At 39.5% G+C, this 21,512-nt stretch overlaps 1 protein-coding gene across 1 annotated transcript; it reads right to left on the bottom strand.

The window, feature by feature from the left end:
• Positions 1-6,845: 6,845 nt before the first annotated feature.
• On the bottom strand, positions 6,846-16,654 carry LOC114668098 (schlafen family member 13-like). The gene is made up of 4 exons (XM_028823725.2): positions 15,589-16,654; positions 13,883-14,011; positions 11,450-12,170; positions 6,846-7,776 (listed from the first exon to the last, which is right to left on the bottom strand). The coding sequence occupies exons 1-4, from the start codon at positions 16,652-16,654 to the stop codon at positions 6,927-6,929; spliced, it is 2,766 nt and encodes a 921-aa protein (XP_028679558.2). The 3' UTR covers positions 6,846-6,926.
• Between the last annotated feature and the right edge of the window lie 4,858 nt (positions 16,655-21,512).

The following is a 21,512-nucleotide window of genomic DNA, read 5'->3' as shown; positions in this document are numbered from 1 at the left end:
GCAGCATGGCCTGCCCAACAGAGAGAGACAGAGCACGACGTTACAGGCCTCGTTTATCCAGTCCTTGACAGACCTCTTGCACTTGTGTGGTATGTAGTTCCCACTGTTGTTTTTCATTTATTTACTAATTCGTTTCTACTTTGGTTTTTGATGTATTTGAAGAAATCGGTATCCTCGTATGTGATAGTTCTGTATTTCGTGAGTGGTATCATCTATTGTTGCATTTTTGCCTTGAGAGCTGTCGCCTGGTCACTCGGTGTGGAGCTGTACAAGAACAAAGTCATTTGTACTTCTGAGGTGAGCACGATAGACTGGCCATCAAGCTCTGTGAAGAGAGGATCGCTTGTGTTGTGTTTAGTTTGTTGTATTGATCCCATTTTTTGACTCTCATAGCATGCCCAACCTACCTGGAAGGGGGTCTCTCTCTCTGTCTCTGAATTGCTTTTCCCAAAATTTTTCCAATTTCTCTTTACTGAGAGGTGAATGCTCAGTCGGTAAAAAGTTACCAACATGAACAATTCAGAAAGGACTAAAATTATGAAAGGTGTAAAAAATAACTTTACTTCAACCCCTGGTGTCAAACTAATCCAAATTGGGCTTAAGACTCCCTTCTCTGAGGGTTGCAATCTTTTGTATCTAAATTTAATGGTAACGCCTGAGGCTATTTAATTGCAATTTAACTATTTAGCTCATTATTAGCTGCTTAGAACATCATTTTTGTTTATTATTTAATTTTTTTGTTGGCCTTTTCTTTATAAGTATGTATTGTTTGTTGAGGCCTTTGGCTTTTTAACTGTGATTAACTATTGAGAATCCTCTTTTGTTCAGGTCACTCTCCCTAAAAGCATTTTGCTTTTTGGTTCTTGTTTTTCTTTTCTTCTGATTTCTTACTTGAGACTTGGCCTTGAGATTCTCCTTCCTTTTCTGTAACTAAACTGTGCAAAAAATGAAAGGCACACTTATTAATGAAAGGAGTACAGCATCAAGTCAGTGACACTTCTGGGCTGTTGATCTGGTCAGTTAAGTAACAGAGGGGCTTGTTCATCAGTTTCAGCTGCTATGGTGCACTAGAGGGGCAACAATGAGATGACCCCCAAAACAGGAATGAATGGGTTAACAGGTGGAGGGAGGCCACTGACATTTTTCCCTCCTCATCTGTTTTGTCATTCGTTTTGCAGTTGTCTACACTCGGTGTCACTACTGGTAGCATGAGGTCATACCTGGACCCTACAGAGCTGGCACAGGTAGTCCAACTTCTCCAGGATGGCACATCAATACCACGTGCCATTGCCAGAAGGTTTGCTGTGTCTCCCAGCGCAGTCTCAAGGGCATGGAGGAGATTCCAGGAGACAAGCAGTTACTGCAGGAGAGCTGGACAGGGCCCCTCGTAGAAAGTCCTTAATCCATCAGCAGGACCCACTGGTATCTGCAGCTTTGGGCGAGGAGGAACAGGATGAGCACTGGCAGAGCCTACAAAATGACCTGCAGCAGCCAGGCAGGCCACTGGTGTGAATGTCTCTGACCAAACAATCAGAAACAGACTTCACGAGGGTGGCCTGAGAGCCCAACGTCCTCTAGTGGGCACCGTGGAGCTCAATTGGCATTTGCTATAGAATACCAGAATTGGCAGGTCCGCCACTGGCGGGCACCCTGTGCTTTTCACAGATGAGAGCAGGTTCACCCTGAGCACATGTGACAGACGTGAAAGGGTCTGGAGAAGCTGTGGAGAATGTTCTCCTGCCTCAGCATGACCGGTTTGGTGGGGGGTTCAGTGATCGTCTCGGGAGGCCTATCCATGGAGAGACGCACAGACCTCTACAGGCTAGACAACGGTGGGCACCTTCATTGCCATTAGGTATCGGGATTAAATCCTTGAACCCATTGTCAGATCCTATGCTGGTTCCTCCTGGTGCATGATAATGCCCAGCATCATGTGGCAAGAGGATGAAGGCATTGATCCCATTGACTGCCTATCCTGCCAAATTTGGTAGAATGGAGCATCGGTTTCAGAGTTGGTGGGTGAAGTATAAACAATCTGCGTTATGCAGATGACACCGCGCTCATTACCAACAGCAAAGAGGACAGAGAAAAATAAAAGTCAAAAGTCATAACATGGAATTAGAACTGAACATAAACAAAATGAAGATCATAAACGTGGAAAATGATGAAGATTTTGAGTTGGAAAGTGATAGAACAGAAGTTGTAAAGAATTTTAACCTCCTGGGCTCTTTCGTAAACATATTTGGGAGGATCGAAGGAACCAGGAGAAGAGTGCAACCTGCAACCAGATGGCTGGGCACATTGGATTTGGGCTAGTCTGGTGAGGTCCTCCAGCGTTATCCCCATGGTTGATGATGATGAATGTACCCTGAGTTGGGCTGATGACCTGGCCACGGTGGGCTCCTGCCTTAACCCTGGCACTCCTCAGGACCCTGAATTGAATTCAGTCAGCTCATAAATGTATGGATAGATGGCTAAACCTATAATGTTAAGAGGTCCTCTGGGTGTAACTGGCTAATGTTCAACAGCGGACATCAGACATTAACTGTTGTCATAAAACAGATTTTAATGGGTGGTGTTAGACCTTCTTAATGTTGTTAAAATGTGGTTATTTTTATTTCATTCTTACAGGAGTCTCTTCTTGAAAATGTTCCTTTGAATTAAACTTACATAAATGGAGAAAGCTTTTCAAGATGCCAGCAAACTGGACAGGAGCGACAAGCTGAGACACCTGCACTGATCTCCTCAGTTGTCCCTTAAGCCATTAAATGAGTTTGTAGTTGTTTGGTGACAACAGAGCTACAGCCAGCCTCACGGGTCTTTCAGCATTAAAACTGCACTCCTTTTTTAATTAGCTCATCATTCTGTTCATTTCCAATATATGTTATATATTTCTCTGGCCTTAAAGTTTAAATAAACAGAGATACAAGATAAAATGGTTTGAAAAAACAGTGGCATTTATTATGCAGTGCATGGCTTTGTCTCACATTCAAATTCTTTAAACATATCAGATCAGTTTTCATTTCAAAGCAAAATGCAGCCAGTGTTTTAGTTTAGAACTGAATTACACAAATGAATATATCTTATAAAATAACTGTAAAACAGAACACAATATTTGAGAACACTAAATACTAATACTACTACAGTAGTTATCATGAAATGCTACATCAGCGTTTACTCAGTTTCAGTAGTGCACTTTTGATTTGACTTTATTTAACAACTAACCGCACCACCCGTCACAGACAGGTAACGGAATAATTCAAACCATATTGGCGGTCTCTTACCCTACACGTACCTTCAGCGCCTTCCCTCCGTATTCGGGTGTGTGAACGTCTCTTAGCCGTGTTGCTGTAAAGCCACTTCTCAGACTCTCGGCCGTCCTCACACCTCCTGTCTGCTTTTCTACAAGGCGGCTCTCTCAGTCTGCTTCATGCGCCTGTACTCCTCCTCATGCACCTCACACTCGCACTTCCTCTTTCTTTGTGACACCAAAAGTCAAACTGACCAATCAGATCGCTCAGAGGGACTGGACACACTGACCTTAGCGTTTCATTACTGTATACAGTAGACAGATGGACAGGTTAACTTATTTTTAAAGCTGTTCTTAGAGCCAGTGTTAGAAAGTTAAAGCTTTGAGTTAAACTCATATTAGTGTTTGCTTAAGTATAATAGAACAGAATTTTCTTTCATAGCTATTAGAATATGGTATTGTCGTTTATCCCCTGTAAGTTAATATGAGATAGAATTTTCTTGCTATAATCTGCAATACATCGTATTAACTGAGTCAGCGTGTTATGGAATAGGCTAATACCTAGCAGGGACTGAAAGGGCCACTTACTGTACGATATGAAAATGGGATAAGCATGCAATTATCTGACTGTATAGAAACTGTCTAGATAGATATGAAAGGCACTATATAATAGATAGATAGATAGATAGATACTTTATTAATCCCAAAAGCAAATCTAAGAAATGAAACAAGATTTACAGGCTTTAAACAGAACTTTTCTTAAACAAGAACCTTTCTTTTCTTTGCTACATCAATTTTACTTTGAATTTTTTTAAAGTTTTTAAAACGAACATATTTTGTCTGTGGAATCACTTCAACACGTCAAGCTGTTGCTGAATCCCATTTTGCAAACTACAGCTGCTGAACTTTGGTAATTTCTGGTAAACGCAGCTACACTGTTTATATTTCATAGCAGGACATTTCCAGACGGCACATTTCAAATTTGCTTAATATTTATTTTAAATGCCTCTTTTAATCTGGTTAATGATTTATTTATATATATCATTATACTTTTTCATGTGATTGTTTCAGAATTACTTTTCTATTTTTTTTTCATTTTGGCATTTTCACACAAGATGATTTTCTATCGAGATCACCAGCCTAACGTAATACACCTGACTCACAGCAAAAGCAAATCCAAGCCGATCGTGGTTGCTCTGTGTATTATCGTAGTATTTCCCTCTACCTACCCTTTACCTGTTCTCTCAAGGGTGTGTACTCGTCAAATTCATTCTACTGTTGCATTTTAAGATGAACACACACATACATAGCTATACGCACACACACAGAGCCTAACCACAACAGGGCCCCATGAATGACACACACACACTGATCAAACTTTAGCACTTTAGACCACACAAGTGCTTTAGGAATAACACAGCCTGTCACTCAGCACTTCAAGAGACTTACTTATTATCGGCACGAACAACATACAATGTTTTAATGATATCTCAGACCTAAATATTACTTTTGGTCTACAAGAATACATTTAAACATACAAAGACTCAGCACTCTTGACTATTGGCCATTTATCAGCCAAGAATACCTTCTTTACGTCCTGTTCCCTGCTATTGAGTGGAGCTCCCACCCTCAGCCTTAATACACCTCGCAGCACAGAGCGTATGGCAAATCTCAGGCTGCACTAGGTGCTCAAAGAAATCTAACTTATTATTTCAATCACTCTATAGACATTAAGACAAAGCATAGAAAAGTTAAAAGCAGCAGGGTATTTATTATTACAAGAATAATAATAAAACCACTGGAACAAAGAATAATAGGAAATAGGTACTGACAGGAAAGTCTGGATATATATAGTCTTTAGAAAAAGCTTACGAAAAAGTTACAGATGGAAAGGATGAATGTCCCAGGGCGGCGTTTGATTTAGCAATCGATGTTTATGATGCTTTGCTGATGACCAGTGATGTATTCATCCGTTCATCTTCCTCCCTCCTTCCTTACGTCCTTACTTCCCTACTCACTCCTCAGACGAGGCATATTTATTCTAAAATTGTACCAGGGGATTTTGCAAAATGTGATTGTTAGATATTCTGATTGGCTGGCTGTCAATATGAAGAATTAATTTACTGTCCGTTTTCCCAAACAATAAAACCTTTACTGTTCTTTGAGGTGTTGGCAGATCTTCCTTTCCCAGGCTGTAAAATAATTAGGCATCGGCTCAGTCTTCCTTTCCCAGGTTGTAAAGTAATTGAGCCACCAGCATGTCTTCCTTTCTATGTTGGAACAGCTGTTTTAAAAGTGAGGTTTAAGGGAAGAAAAGCTGCTTTGATTTGTCCTAAATGTAGTTCATCTCTTGTCTTGAACAAAATATGATGGAAAATTAAACCAAAATGTGCAGTTTTTGTACCCCACAACACGCTGTAAGCACCTGCAGTTGATGGGTGATGCAAGGAACATTATAACTGCAGGGAACAGGATTACTTTGCCACTAACCTGGCCACGATCCTGCCTGACTGCCGTGTCTACAGTGGCAGATCCTGCAGCAATAAATAACCCAACTGTTCCTGTTTTGAGTTGAATAAAGTTGCTTTTGTTAAAGTACTGAAATTCGGCCTCGTGTTTTGGGGTGCAAGACAAGGAGTCACATGTCACAATATAAATAATCTGAGAAGAGTGGACAGGTGACATTGAGCGGGGGGAAATACTCATTTTCTAGCAATTTATATAAAAATAGCTGCATCAACTCATTTCCGATTTTTTTTGAAAGAGTACTTTTTTCTATTAAAAGACACAAAAACATGACTCTTCTCCCTTTTTTTTTTTCCATTGGGATTAATAAAGTATCTATCTATCTATCTATCTATCTATCTATCTATCTATCTATCTATCTATCTATCTATCTATCTATCTATCTATCTATCTATCTATCTATCTATCTAAAATCCAAAGTCTAATCTGTAGGCCACGCGACTAACCTGGAAGGCCCTTGAAAACGATAATTTACATGTTTACGGAGAGTGTCCTTCATTCGGTTATCTGAACAGCACGATTCACTGCCACTCTTCTCTTCCAGTTTCCATGCTGAAACACATACTGACTTTGCATCACTATACAGCCCATCATAATGAATGCACACACAGGGCGCTATATCCTTCCTTGGGGGTATCTTCCTTAGTTATGCTGAAATCACAGAATGGTATTCAGTTTACAAAGCTATATTTCCTCTTTGGGACAGATAAAGTATCATCCATCCATCCATTATCCAACCTGCTATGTCCTAACTGCTGGAGCCAATCCCAGCCAACACAGGGCACAAGGCAGGAAACAAACCTCGGGCAGGGCGCCAGCCCACCGCAGGGCACACACACACACCAGGGGCAATTTAGAATCGCCAATGCACCTAAACTGCATGTCTTTGGGCTCTGGAAGGAAACCCACGTAGACACAGGGAGAACATGCAGACTTCATGCAGGGAGGACCCAGGAAGCAAACCTGGGTCTCCTAACTGCAAGGCAGCAGCACTACCACTGCGTAACCATGCCGCCCCCAGATAAATTACCATCTATATAAAAATGTAGAGATGTGAAAGAATATTTAAACAGACAAGATGGCTTAGGAAGAGCACCAAAGAGACACAAGACAATGAAATGAAATACTGTAAATGCTCTGTAGGAACCTTCTAAAACTGCATTGGCTCATTTTCCTTATTAGCAGACTGTGCCAGTTTGTCCGGCGTAAATATGAAGAGCTGAACACGAGCCCGAGAGACAGCGTTAAGAATAAGGTTATCCTGCAGATCCTTGTGTTTTTCATGCACTTCTGGGTGAACGACAAACACGATGTTTCTTTCAAGGCCTGAGAACCTTCTAACCGTATCCAGGATAATTTTGTTTTCATGAACCGCATGTGCCTGTGAAAATGACGGTGGAGGCCTCACTTTTTTGAAAAGGGGAACCAGTGCAGCATAGTATCTCTCATAATCCGCCTGTTTGTTGCAAAGAATAGCAAAATCCTTGTTGGTGTAACCTTGTTTTAGCTTTGCTTTTATTTCTTTAAATATCTCGATGGTAAGGTCTTCACCGTTTTTAAAGTGAATCACTTTACTCACTCCCTGAAATGAGTGTCCACATTTTGCCACATTCATTTGTTTCCTGCAAAGCGCGTGAACGTTTTTTTGATTTTTCAAAAAGGAGCCTTCAACTATTTTGGTCATCTCCTCATACATTACGCCGTAAATGGCTTTGCTATTGCGAACACAAAAAGTTAAATCCACTTTTGGACGTTGATATTCAACTCCTGGCAAACCGTTGGAGTATGGGTGATGCAATTGAAAATAGTCCAGGAAGACCCAGAATACACCGGGGCCACAAGCGTCAGATGCTCTGTAAATAATGGAAATGGCTTTGCTGTACCAGTTTGGCTCTTCTCCACGGAAATTGTGAGCTTCATCCACAACAATGTGTTTTACTTCAGGAAATGAGGAACCAATAAATTTTGATCTTGTCTCACAGTGGCAGATTTCAAATCTCCTAAAAAAAAGAAATAAAAGATGTATATTAATATAATAAATATTACAATCAAAATGTGCATATTTTTCTGTCCCCCACTGTGAGTGCTGTGCAGAGTGGAGGCAGACCTTCTGTGTTTTTCCCAGTTGATTCTGGGGTCTGTTCTGCTCCTACTCTGTTCAATGCTTGTATGGACTGGGTGTTGGGCAAGGTCATGGTGTCCAGCGGCTTTGGGGCATCTGTTGGTGAAGAAAGATTCATGGATCTTGACTTTGCTGACGATGCTGTGATGTTCGTGGAGTCAATGGAGGCTCTGATTGGGGCTCTCGAGAGGCTGAGTGAGGAGTCTGAGTGTCTGGGCTTGCGTGGGTCCTGATAAAAACCAAGATCCAGGCCTTTAATGACCTCTTGGGCACGGCCATCAGCAGTGTGTCTGTCTGCGGAGAGAGTGTCGACCTCATCAAGAGGTTTACTTACCTTGGTGGTGACATTCATGACTCTGGTGACTCTTCCTATGAAGTCAGTAAATGGATTGGGAGAACATAGGGGGTCATGAGGTCGCTTGAAAGGGGTGTGTGGCGCTCCTGATATCTATGCAAAAGGACGAAGGTCCAAGTCTTTAGAGTCCTGGTGCTTCATGTCTTGCTATATGGTTGTGAGACATGGACGCTCTCCAGTGACCTGAGACGAAGACTGGACTCCTTCATGTGTGTCTCTCCGGAGAATCCTTGGGTCCCGCTGGTTTGACTTTGTGTTGCTCATGGAGTCCCGAATGAGGCACATGACCTGCACTGTTAAGGAGCGTCAGTTACGGCACTACGGCCATGTGGCGCATTTCCCCGAGAGTGATCCAGCTTGTAAGATCCTCATTGTTGGGGACCCGAGTAGCTGTACCAGGCCAAGGGGTTGCCCACGTAACACCTGGCTGCGGCAGATAGAGGGTCATCACCGGAGGGTGGGACTGGACCGCGTGTCTGCCCTGTTGGGTTGCAAACCGGGATTCCGAGTTGTTTCGTTGTGTGGTGGGTGCGGCACCGCAATGTACCAGTGCATGCTCCCCAACTTGACTTGACTTGACTGATGATGGAGTGGAGAAATATACAAAATTCCCTGTCTGTCCATAGGGTTTCTTAAATACTTCTTAATTCGTCATTGTCTGGAGGATTCTTATGTGTCGATGGTGTATCTCCTCACTCTGGAGAAACAGCACATTCCAGCGAGCTTCACCTACTTATATTCTGCCTGATAAAACTGCTGGAAAATGAAAAGGTGAAGACCAGGGGCCTCATGAATAATGTGTGCGTAGAATTCACACTAAAACACGGCGTACGGACAAAAAAAAGAAATGTGCGTACGCACAGGTTGAGGCTGGCGTGAGAATGTGCATAGCTATATGGCAAGTTTCGTTTTTATACATCGTGAAGTGAGTGTGGTATGGAAGTAACCCCCGGGGAAGACAGGAATAGTTCAATCAATCAGTCAGTCTTTATTCAGCCGCAGATGAGTACGTGGATTCATGCTTTGCAAACCAGAAGAGCAAAGTTTCCCAGTTTCATTTGGCTTTTAATATTCATTTCCTCCCTCCCCCTTACTTACGAAACAGCATCTAAGCATTTCATTAAATTGGCCAACCGTTTCTTTTTTGTGTATGTGTCAAGAGGGGCCCCAAAGAAGGAAAAGTCATCTTTCGTGTGTCTAACAGATGCGTTCCTAAAGAAGGAAGTTGTCTTATGTCAGCTTACTGCAACCTGTCTTATGACAGACACCTGCATAAATAACCTACTGTTATAGCAAAACAGCTTTTAACACTTAATTGCTTGCAAGCAGTTAAATCTTTCACAGTGGAAACGGGCGTACGCAACATTTTTGTGCATATGCACCATTTGTACATGAGGCCCCAGAAGAAATGGAGATCGTCAGGTTGAAAAACAAGCAAACGCCTAAAGGTCAAGAATCTTAAATTCACAAAACCAAAAAATGCTAACATGAAATCTTTGTTGAAAAAAATATTCCTGAAGCCCTGAATTCCTAAAGTAAATGGATAATAAAGGAACATCACAACCAGGTTTGCTACACGTATCCAAAATCTTACACGCCACAATTAGCACAATGACACTTTCAATAGCACTGCAGTGAGGACATGACATGTTGCAACATCGTAAGTCATGTAATAGCAAAAGGGGGCCATCGTTATCGACAACATAACACAAGCTGTCCAAAAATGCACAAAATTGTAGCCCAGTGATGCCATCAAAATACAGATAAAAATAATAGAAGAAAAACCCTGTTGCACAAAATTAATAGAATAAAATTCAAAGGAGGGAAAGGACCCAATTCACAGCGAGATATTAAAATGCTTGAATTGTCATTTTCACAGCTAGGCCATAGAGCAGTGGTTTCCAATCTCAGTACTGGAGGACCTGTGTGACTGTAGCTTTTTGTTCCCACCAGTTTCATAATCAGTGAAATATTTGACCTATAATTGATTTGTTTGCAGTTTTCCCTTATTTTATTCTGCATTTAAAAAACAGTAGTGCAAGATTTACATTCACAAGCAATATTCATATTTTTGCATTAGCTTAACTGTCTTCTGTAATTTTTCTATTAATTTACTTTATTCAGTAAGAATTTCTACCTTAATTGTGTCCAACTAATGACACTTAATCAAAGACAAGAAAATCAGACATTGACACCGCAAGTGTCAAAACTGGATTTGCTAAACTTTACCCTCATGTCTTCTCTAGTCGATAACAATCATTATTAGGGTTAAACATGGCAGAGTGTGTACTCCACGATACTTGAGCTTTTCTCCTAACACCACCCATCCACCTTAATAAAAGGCTAAGTGTCTGGGAGTCCATCCTGTTGTTTTGTCTCTGTCATTCCAAAAGATGTTACATCACAAATGTTTTCAGTAATAAAATGCTAAAATGCATTGCATTTGTCATTCCAACTGATGGTGCATCACATAAATTAACAGCTGCTTTCATGAATCACATACCAAATAGCATGTAAACATACTTATAAGCATTGCATGGTGGACTGCAAACGTCGCCACTGAGCTCTATGTTAATTATTGATTAACAGATGGATAGCCCAGCTATTATTGTATATATTTGTTACACTGTTGCATTCATTGTCTTTTTAATTGTTGCTATTTTATTATGGTAACTAGTATGAAGTGGAAATACATTTCACTGTACTGTATAAAGTAAAGCTGTGTTATATGTAAGGCTTAATTCTACTAGTATGGAATAAAACAGCAAAAATAAATTTAAAAATTTCCCACAGGCCAGGAGTGCTTACTTTAGAATTCCATTGTGAAATTCTTGTCAGCTTCTGAAACAATTATGAACACATTTTCAATTTTATTTCCCCCAATTTGAGATGATATAGTTCATTGCTTTCCCACTGGGTTAGTTAATTAGAAAGTGGTTTAGGATTTCTTTCAGTTAAACAAAATAAATCTTTGTACAAGGAGGGGTGGTACAGAATATCCCTCTACTGTTCCCTGAACTCAAAAAAATGAATTATTCCTCCCTAAGCTCCATTTTCTTCCCCTTCTATACATGTACAGTTCTCTTATAGAAATAGTAATTTATCAAGTACCTGACTTTTCTCCCTCACATAAAAACTACTGCAACCTTTTGCAAGCCGGGGGAAAAAAGGAAGGTTTGTATCCCAATTTACTCACCGCATGTAGTCTCTTAACGGTTGATTCTCACAGATATAAAGGACTTCTTCTGGTCGGCAGTGAAAGGTTCTTTGGATTCTCCTGATGAGCATCTCTGCAATCACCGTTTTTCCCGTTCCTGGTAAGCCATGAACAAACATGCTACTAAAGTCTTCAATGTTACACTTTGAATTAAGAATTTCAAATTGTTCAATGGTGAGCAAATTTAGAAATTCGCAACCAAGTTGGTCACTCAAAGGTGACTTAAAACTTAGCATAACAAGCACTAAAGATCTCAGAATGGCTTTAACATCAAAAATACGGTAGTCTTCTGGATATTGGTTCTTCAACTTGAAACCGGGACAGTTTGTCTCACTTGAAATCACAGTCCTGGACGGGAGTTCAAAAAGTTTAGGTATCACGCAGATCCAATCAGAGTATCCCCCAACATTGACAAGCTTTTGCTTTATTTGATATGCAGTTTGCCTTGAATACTCCAACAGCTCTTCAGTGGCCTTCTCCACTACAGTGTACAAGACTGGGAAGCTGTTTGTGCAGAACAACAGGGCATCGCAGATAACATTGTCATTCTTCTCCATTTCAATGTCGACTGCCCAACTCTTAGAGAAAATCAGAACACCTTGTTCTCCATTTGGCTTCAGGTTGTCATCAAACCTTTCAAACTTTTCAAAGAGGCGTGAGCATAGTGGAGCTGGGATGCTTTCTATCCCTTCAGACTTAACTACACAAAAGGAAATATTGAGAAAAGTAGTATGTTTAGTATACTGTTGTTTTTGAACTGATAATGACATTCATCCATCCATTTTCCAACCCGCTGAATCCGAACACAGGGTCACGGGGGTCTGCTGGGGCCAATCCCAGCCAACACAGGGCACAAGGCAGGAACCAATCCCGGGCAGGGTGCCAACCCACCACAGGACTCACACAAACACACCCACACACCAAGCACACACTAGGGCCAATTTAGAATTGCCAATCCACCTAACCTGACAAATATATCATATATTCATTTACTTTAATTGATAAGAGAAAAAAACAAAAGCAATAAACAGACATTTAGATAATTTAATGTTCAGTATTTGAATATACTTTGTGCAACAGAAAAATGAACAAACATGCTTTAAAAAATAGCAAGAAAAAATGATGTGAAATAATAATGTAATATATTAAAAAAGAGTAAAGGTTATATTCCCACGCTGAAAAAAACAAAGAGAAGGAAGCACGTTTACATGTGTTTCAATAACCCAATTATTTACAGAAATTTGATTTCTAAAATGTCATGTGAACCTTTATTCTGAATACAGAAATCAGGTTACTGATCTCTGAGAATCCTGATTATCAGAGGTAGATATCCTCCATGAATATTCCAATTATATGGCCATATAAACCCTTAACCGGGTTACTGTTGAGGATTCTGTAGTCTGTGTGTGTCCATTGAACTCTGTCAGCCCACACATGTGTTAGCTTCACACACACTTTTCAGCAGTTACAGGTAGAAGTGAATAAAAAATAAATTTCAAGTGGCAAATGTTCAGATGATTGCATTATTCCTTCTCCTGGCTAAAATAAGCAGTCTCAGTATTTCAGAGATCGCTAAATTTGCGTTGATGAGCCAAATGATTGTGCTGCTGAGTTTAGCACTGTACTCGAGAGCAGCAGGGGTAACGTGCGTTACATAGCTCAATTACTTTTTAAAGTAACAAGTAACCTAACACAATACTTAATTTTACTGAAGAAAAATACTGGTGCTATTATTATTCCAGCAACACTGTGTGTAAGGCAAGAAGCACACGTATCAGTATGCCTGTCTTTTGCAGGGCTTAATCGCACAACCAAGCAGAAAAGAGTGCCGTGTGCAATCTGATAACAGAAACATATAAATAAAGCGTCAATTTGACTAAACATATTTATAAAACATAAGAATATTATTACAGGCATCTTGCTTATTTTCTGATTCACAGTGACCGATGATGACATTTAACTCTATTCAGAGCAGATTAATGACATCAGAGCATTTTGGCAACAGAGAACTCCAGGAGGTTACTTGCGCATGTACAGTAAGTACGGATTACTTAGAAATCCAGGTTTCTGTCTTAATGGTGTTATTCTGCTAAATCCAGTTAGGTGTGTGCATGTAAAATCACTCAATGTTCTGGCAGTACCACCTTCATTATCAGGTGCGTGACTCACCCATATAAACCTGACGCAGACTCTGTAGTCAACACACCTGATGGAGAGACCTTGTGACCAAAACATTCCCTCTCGATTCTCTTCTTTCTTCAATGTGGGAATTACCCTTACCCTCATTTTCTTTTTTTTTTTACTTTTTTAGATGTGTGCTGACATAGCCCTTCATTATGAGATTAATATTTATTATGATATGTGTGCTAGACATTAAAACAGTTTTATTTTAAATTTAGTAAAGGTTTTTACCTGGGTATAGTGCATTTTGCAGCATGTTCAGTCTGGCTGTATTTTTCAGGCCGTACACTGGTTTACATTGTGGTGGTGCCAAGGACATACTTAGTTCTTTCTCAAAATTTTTACAAAGCTCTGCACTTTCTAAAAGATACAAAGAAATTTATATTTATACATTGTATATATATTAGGGATGTTAAAATCCTATAAATATAGCAAATATTTAGCATACAGAAACAGAAACATGTAAATTACAGCAGCTAAAAATGTGCATGTTTAATTTTCGTCATGTTTTTTCCCGTATTATACTTGAGCATAGGTGGGTTCGTCTAGTTAGTACATGTTTTAGCTGATTGATGCTTCCTGCCAAGGCCAAAAACTCATAGGTTAGGTTGACTGGTGGATCTAATTTCGGCCTGCCTGTGCTCCCTGCAGTAAACTGATATGCCATCCACGGTCAGCTCCTGCCTTGCAATGGATGCTGCCGGGATAACTGCTGGTTCTCCAAAAAATCTTTGCTAGAAAAAGCGGCTTCATAAAACAACAAAAGGATGGTTTATTCTCTTTAAAATAAAGTGTCCTTTTACCATCCTCTCGAACTTACACAGTTTTTAATGTTTGTATGGGATTAAATCATTTAGAGATTTGTATATAAATAATGTCTTTGTATCCTATGAACAATTATACTTCAAATGTAATCTATCAAAACAATTTTTCCACTGCCTCCAAATTAGAAACTTTGCTAAACGAAATCTGCCCAGTTTTCCTCACCTCCCACCTATTTCTATTCCTTGGGGACTCAGACACCATTTCTATAATATATAAATACATCTTCAAGTCCATTCCTTTTAAAAATCCTAGAGTACAACAGGAAAGCATCTCTTACTCAACATTTCAGAAACAGAGTGGAAAGCAGCCATGCACAGAATTCACTCGAGCTCCATATGTGCAAACCATTTAATTATTCAACTTAAAATCTTTTATCGAGCACATCTCTCTCGTTTGAAATAGTCCAAGATGATTCTAGGGCAAAATCCAACCTGTGAACGTTGCAATCGAGCTCCAGCTTCACTAGGCCACATGTTTTGGGCCTGCACCAAATGAACATCATGCTGGACAAAAATCTTTAAATGCCTATCAGACAGCCTGGGTGTCCTAATCCTTCCTAATCCACCAATAGCTGTGTTTGGGGGGCTCACAGAGGGTCATAAAGTGGAGAAGGACAAACAAACTGTAATGGCCTTTACTTCACTATTGGCACGCAGACTTATCATGCTCAACTAGAAGAATCCGAACTCACCTTTTTTAAGTCAGTGGGTAACTGATATTATGTACTATGGACGTAATCAATAATATTTTAGAATAAGCATTTATATTGGGGGGAAAATACTCCTCTTAACAGTTTTGCTCTGGTTGTTGGCCTTCCTCTCTTTCTCATGGGGGCGTGAGGGTTGATTTGATTTTATTTTAGCTTTGTTAAGTTTAACTTGATTGTATGGAATGTTATATGCTTTTAATAAATTCAATAAAATAAATAAAGTGTATTTCACAAAACCTGCTGTAAGCTGAGTCATTTACAATATATTTCTGATGAATATGTAATATGTAAAGCTTTCAGGTAGTCCAGACTATTTATGACAAAGAATACAAGGGCTATACAATGTTTATATAAGTCAAACATTATGTCTGCACAAAAATATATATTAAAAAACTTCTCTCACCTGGATCAGTTCCCATCATCATCTGTAACCATTCTCCTGGTTTCATATTTGTTATGGCACCTCCCTCAATTTTGAATGATTCAGGATTTTTTGAAAAAATTACACAGCAGTGCTTTTTAACTTCGAGTGCCATTACATAGCCATGGCGAGTTTCCAAGTCATCGATAACATTTATAATATGCAGATTGTACTCTACACTCCTTTGAGAAGAGCAATTATCAAAATGGATTGTGATTAATTTCTTGAATGTATTTTCCATCAATATTTTAAAAAATTCTGGATCTATGCCTTTCCCACAGCCCACTACTTTTTTTGTTTTATCGTCAATGCCAGTAATGAAAAACCCTCCATTTGTGTTTCCAAATGCTGATATGTACTTTACCAGATTTTCGCCAAGCCTAGTTTGTAAATTTCTGCCTTCAAAACTTTTGAACTCTGTATATTCACTTTCTCCAAATTCTACAGCTTCTGAAATTTTAATATTTTTTTGATTGCAGAAATTCTTTACTACCTTCAGCATTTTATCTTGTGAGTTATTTATTCTCATTCTTTTGGGAGACAAACCTTGTGCTCTTCCCACCATCAATTTCTTCTGATTAAAAAAATGATAAAACTCATTTGGTGCAATTTTTAAAGTTGATGTTCCGCATCTCTTATAAGCCTGACAATCAATACTCGAAATCCTGGCTTTGACACCACCACTGCTAATAAGGTCTGCAGACCAGGATTTGACAAAAATGATGGTGTAGACGTCTACTTGTAAATAAGTAAAGTTATCTTGTATTGTTTGGGGCCTGACAAGCTCCCTTAAACCCAATTCTATATCAAGTCCTAATCCATCAGATAAAGTGTAATTGTCATTTTTGGGGAGCATTAGTATCAGTCCTCCTCCAGAGTTCAAAAGAGCACATGCCGCATTTATAATCTGACGTCTTTCACTTTCACGACCTTGAGTATTCTTCATTCTGTTCCTTGTTTCTTCTCCAAGTGTTATTTCTCCAATATTCACTACTTGATCTGCATATGTAGTGTTTATGAGCCGGATGGCATTCTGATTTGAAACCATCCTTGTTTCCTGTGAAGAGAAGGGAAAAAATAAGTTTGTTTTAGAGTGGACTGCTTTTTTGGTGTTGTGTAAACACTTCAGTTCTCACATACGTCTTCCTAATGAATGGTTTTCATTGCTTTATTTGACTGAACTGTCCACAGAAACACACTTTCTTACACGTTTGTTTTAACCTCCAATTCCCCTTAATTAATGTTCCAGACAGCTTTTAAAATTAAAGTAGTAGCCTCACTTTATTTATTACAAATTACCTGAAAAATTCCAATGTTTTTGCAAAGGACCCAATACAGAAACAACATTAACTCCACTTGTGTTGTCAATGACCTTCTAATGCCTTCTGATGAAGGAAACTCTACAGTTATTACTTTTTTAGATCTAAACATAGCTGTTGGTTCACTGAACACGATCTTCTATTACCAAGGCTTGAAAATCATGTTGGGCTCTCAGGCAGAGTGGTGGCTCTGAGGCTAGGGATCTGTAGCGGTTCGAATCAATGTCAATGTCAGTTTATTTATATAGCACATTTAAACAAACATAGTAATGCTGTGGCCAAAGTGCTTTACAAAAATAGAACAAATTAACATAAAACATAAATAGAAATAAAATATATGAACATAAAATAAAATACATAATAAATAGAAGTAATGTTATATACATAAAAAATAGAAGTAATGTAATATAATCACAAAGAGGAAGCCATCAGTATTACTGAAGGTAACTGAATGCAAGTGAGTAGAAATGAGTCTTTAATCTTGTTTTAAACAGTTCAATTGTAGACGACTCCTTTATATGATGAGGTAAAAAGAGTTCCACAGGCGAGGAGCAGCAGCTGCAAAGGCCCTTTCCCCCTTGGTTTTACATTTGGTACGAGGGACAACAAGAGACAGCTGACCAGAAGATCTAAGCACTCTAGATGGCTGATGTAAAACACACAGTTCAGATAAATAGGCAGGAGCAAGCCCATGTTAAGATTCAAAAACTAGCAGCAGGATTTTAAAATCAATTCAAAAACTGACAGGCAGCCAGTGTAAAGAAGCTAAATAGGAGAGACAGAGTCATACTTTCTTGCCCCAACCAGAAAGCGAGCGGCAGCATTTTGTACCAACTGTAACCTGTGTATCAAGGATTTGTTAATCCCAGAATACAGCGAGTTGCAGTAATCGAGGCGAGAAAAAATAAACGCTTGAGTAGCTATCTCAAGATCCCTAGAAGATAAAAAAGGCTTTATCTTACCTAATAGACGAAGTTGGAAAAAGCAGCTCTTGACTACAGAATTTATTTGTTTCTCAAAAGAGAGGTTACTGTCAAAGGTAACACCAAGATTGCGGACTTGAGGTTTGGAAAAGACAGAGAAAGAGCCGAGAAGACCAAGACCAATTTGGGCTTTACCTGATGGAACCACTATAAGCACCTCCGTTTTATTTTGATTTAGATCAAGAAAATTATTAGCCATCCAGGATCTTAATTCAGACAGACAGTCGTAAATGCCAGAAGTGACTCTACTCCGTTGGACCCTCAATTGCTCCGTCCTGGGTATGACGTTAATCTTCATCCAGCCCTGCTAGCAGGTCCTCCAATTTACAGGGAGAACTTGGGGGATGATGGGAGGATTGGCACTCCAGCCACCATAAAAAACATCACACTGTTCCAGTGTGGTGCTGAGGTGTCACCTGCTGTGCTTATAGAAAATAAAAAGTCAAGTATGGGTACAAGTAGTAACTTAGTATGAACTTTTATAAGCATTAAACTTAGTGTGAACTTTTACACAAATCAGGTATGCCAAGTAAATAGTTAAATAATTTCTTAAATTAAATAGTGACAAAACTGAGGTTAATAATAATAATAATTCATTACATTTCTATAGCGCTTTTCTCAGTACTCAAAGCGCTATCCACACAGGGAGGAACCGGGAAGCGAACCCACAATCGTCCACAGTCTCCTTACTGCGAAGCAGCAGCACTACCACTGCGCCACCTGTGAGGTTCTCCTTATTGGTGCAAAATCAACATTATCCAAAACTGATCATTTTTCATTTGTTATTGATAATTCCTCTGTCTCCCCTTCCCCACAGGTGTCATCCTTGACAGTACTTTATCCTTTCAGTCCCACATCAGTAACATCTCCCGGTCTCCATATTTCCACTTGCATAACTTTAATCGTATTCACCCCTCCCTCACTCCCCAAACCACTTCTCTCCTTGTTCATAGCCTTGTCACTTCTCGTCTGGATTATTGCAATTCCCTTTTCTTTGGTCTTTCTCACAAATCTCTTTATAAGCTTCAACTGGTCCAGAATTCAGCTGCCCACCTGCATCATTACTAGAACCCCCTCCATTCACCATATCACTCCCGTCTTGCAGCAGCTTCATTGGCTTCCAGTTCAGTTCTGCATTCAATTCAAAATTCTTCTGTTAACTTTTAAGGCTCTCCACAACCTCGCCCCTCCATATCTGTCTGACCTCCTCCATGTTGCCATTCCTTCCCGCACCCTTAGATCCTCTTCATCCATCCACTTGACTGTCCCCTTCGTTCGTCTTACCACCATGGGGAGACTCATTCTCATTCAGTTGCTCTACTCCCCAGCTCTGGAACTCAATACCATCTAAGCTTAGAAATATTGAATCATTTTCACTTTTGAAATCTAAACTTAAAACTCATTTAAGATTGTTTTTTCTCTTTGAGTATAATTGCTCTGTTTGATTTTAATTTTTGTATTTTAGTTTTGTTATATAATGTGTGTTTTATCTAATGTTTGGTGTCCTTGAGTGTTTAGAAAGGCGCCTGCAAATAAATAAAATGTATTCATCCATCCATCCATTACCCAACTCGCTATATCCCAACACAAGGTCACAGGGTCTGCTGGCACCAATCCCAGCCAAGATAGGGCGCAAGGCAGGAACAAACTCCGGGCAGGGCGCCAGCCCACCGCAGGGCAATAAAATGCATTATTATTATTATTATTATTTTTTTTTATAATTGAGCTCAGAGAGAAACCACCAATATTTAATAACCCAAAAGGACAGAGAAGGGGGAGAATGATGAATGTAGACAGCCCGAGGTCAGAGAAGGGGGAGCACCTGCCGATTGAGGGCCGGTTAGGAAATAAGGGAAGCAAGGAATGATAATGAGTGACAGGTTATGAGAAATATTGGTGGCTACAGAAAAGGCCTGCAAGGGACCAGCTGGAGTAGGGAGTCCGAATAAGCAGTGGATGAGCCATTTCAAGTGAGGTCAAAATGATAAGAAATGATTATATTAACTGTAACTTTTGGCTTGTTTGGGGCTCAACTCATCTTGGCTTAATTGGGTTGAGTCCATGTTATTGTTTACTGCAATAAAGCTAATTACTCTGTTTGCCTATCCTTCGACTCCTAGAGCCTTCTTTCAAGGAGAGAATCTCTGGTGCATTTTGCACTCCAACACGCTCGGGTCCCAATCCAGAGGGTTCATCGCGTGGTGGGTGCGGCAACGCTCTATCAGTGCATGCTCCCAAAATCTCTCTCTGTACTTATTATCAATTCATAATTACCAAATCAATTTCAGCAGGTACAGAAATGTGGTTCTAATACTACGGCAACCTGCAATCTCCCACCTCTGTCACCAAATGTCAGTTTCTCACCAAAGACAGTCAGAAGCAGAAAAGAGGTAATAAGAAGATGAAATGTAAATATCTCACCAGTTTTAACAGATATGTTACTTAATTTGTTTTGACTTATAACAGGAAAACAAATGTAAAATGAGAAATGCTGGGTCTGAGCCTTTCCGCATAGGACTGCTTGTTGTAATATTTTAATGTTGTCAAAATCTACCATTGAGTTTTCAATATTATATTTGAAATTATAAAACACACTAGCCAACTAGTGATATATATAATTTATAAAATGTTGTTTACATAATAGCGTTTTTTTAAAGTTCTTTTTCAGTACTAATATTGTTTTCTGCCCATGACGGCCATAACGGTGCTTGTTCAGCCTAAATTGAGGTGGGCTGCCAGATAAGAAGCAAAGGTTTTTCAACAGCTGGTCTCCTAAATGCATCACACCTGAACTTTCATTTCACTATTCTCACTGGAAAAGGTTAGCTTTTTAATAATTTGGTTATTTTGATGAATCTGTAACTGTTTTAATGAATATTGCCAGGGCATTTTTGAAGTACTGCGGTGGGCTGCCGCCTTGCCCGGAGGTTTGTTTCCTGCCTTGCGCCCTGTGTTGGCTGGGATTGGCTCCAGCAGACCCCCATGACCCGGTGTTGCGATATAGTGGGTTGGACCATGACTGACTGACATTTTGGAAGTACTGTATTTAGGATCAGTGATAAAAGTGCAGGTGAGTTCCATTGACAGGGCCTGCTTTTTAACACACATGATAAGGACATATCTGAATCAAATCATGAATTAGTGTGGACACCCTGCATTTAAAATATTTCATGAAAACAATTAGAAAAATCAAACAAATACCTGCACTCAAAAACAAATGAGCCATATAATTCAATAAAGAGATTGGAAGATGGCCTGTATATGACACACAGAAAGGATTCATCTGCAGAAAACCGTTAAAGTGACAGCACATCACGGTCATCAAATGAATTAAAAAATAATGAAAATGTCAAATGATATTCATTTGTTGCTAAATATTCATTATGTGCAGATACCACAGATACAGCTCTCTGTTCTGTGACCACCTCAAACCGTGCCTACCCTTTGCACTGATTGCAAATGGTTAGTTCTGATATTCTTTTATTTAAAGATTCCATGTGCTTATTATTTACAAGTTATTGTTGCTATTTGTATATGTATTAATTTAATGTTTTGTTATTCAGCTGCTAATTTAAACACTCTTTTCCATTAAATTTTGGTGTCA

This window comes from Erpetoichthys calabaricus, chromosome 17 (genome assembly GCF_900747795.2).
Source record: "Erpetoichthys calabaricus chromosome 17, fErpCal1.3, whole genome shotgun sequence".
Classification (NCBI taxonomy): Eukaryota; Metazoa; Chordata; class Cladistia; order Polypteriformes; family Polypteridae; genus Erpetoichthys; species Erpetoichthys calabaricus.
The sequence above is the reverse complement of the archived record's forward strand: the minus strand, read 5'-3'. Positions and strand labels throughout refer to the sequence as shown.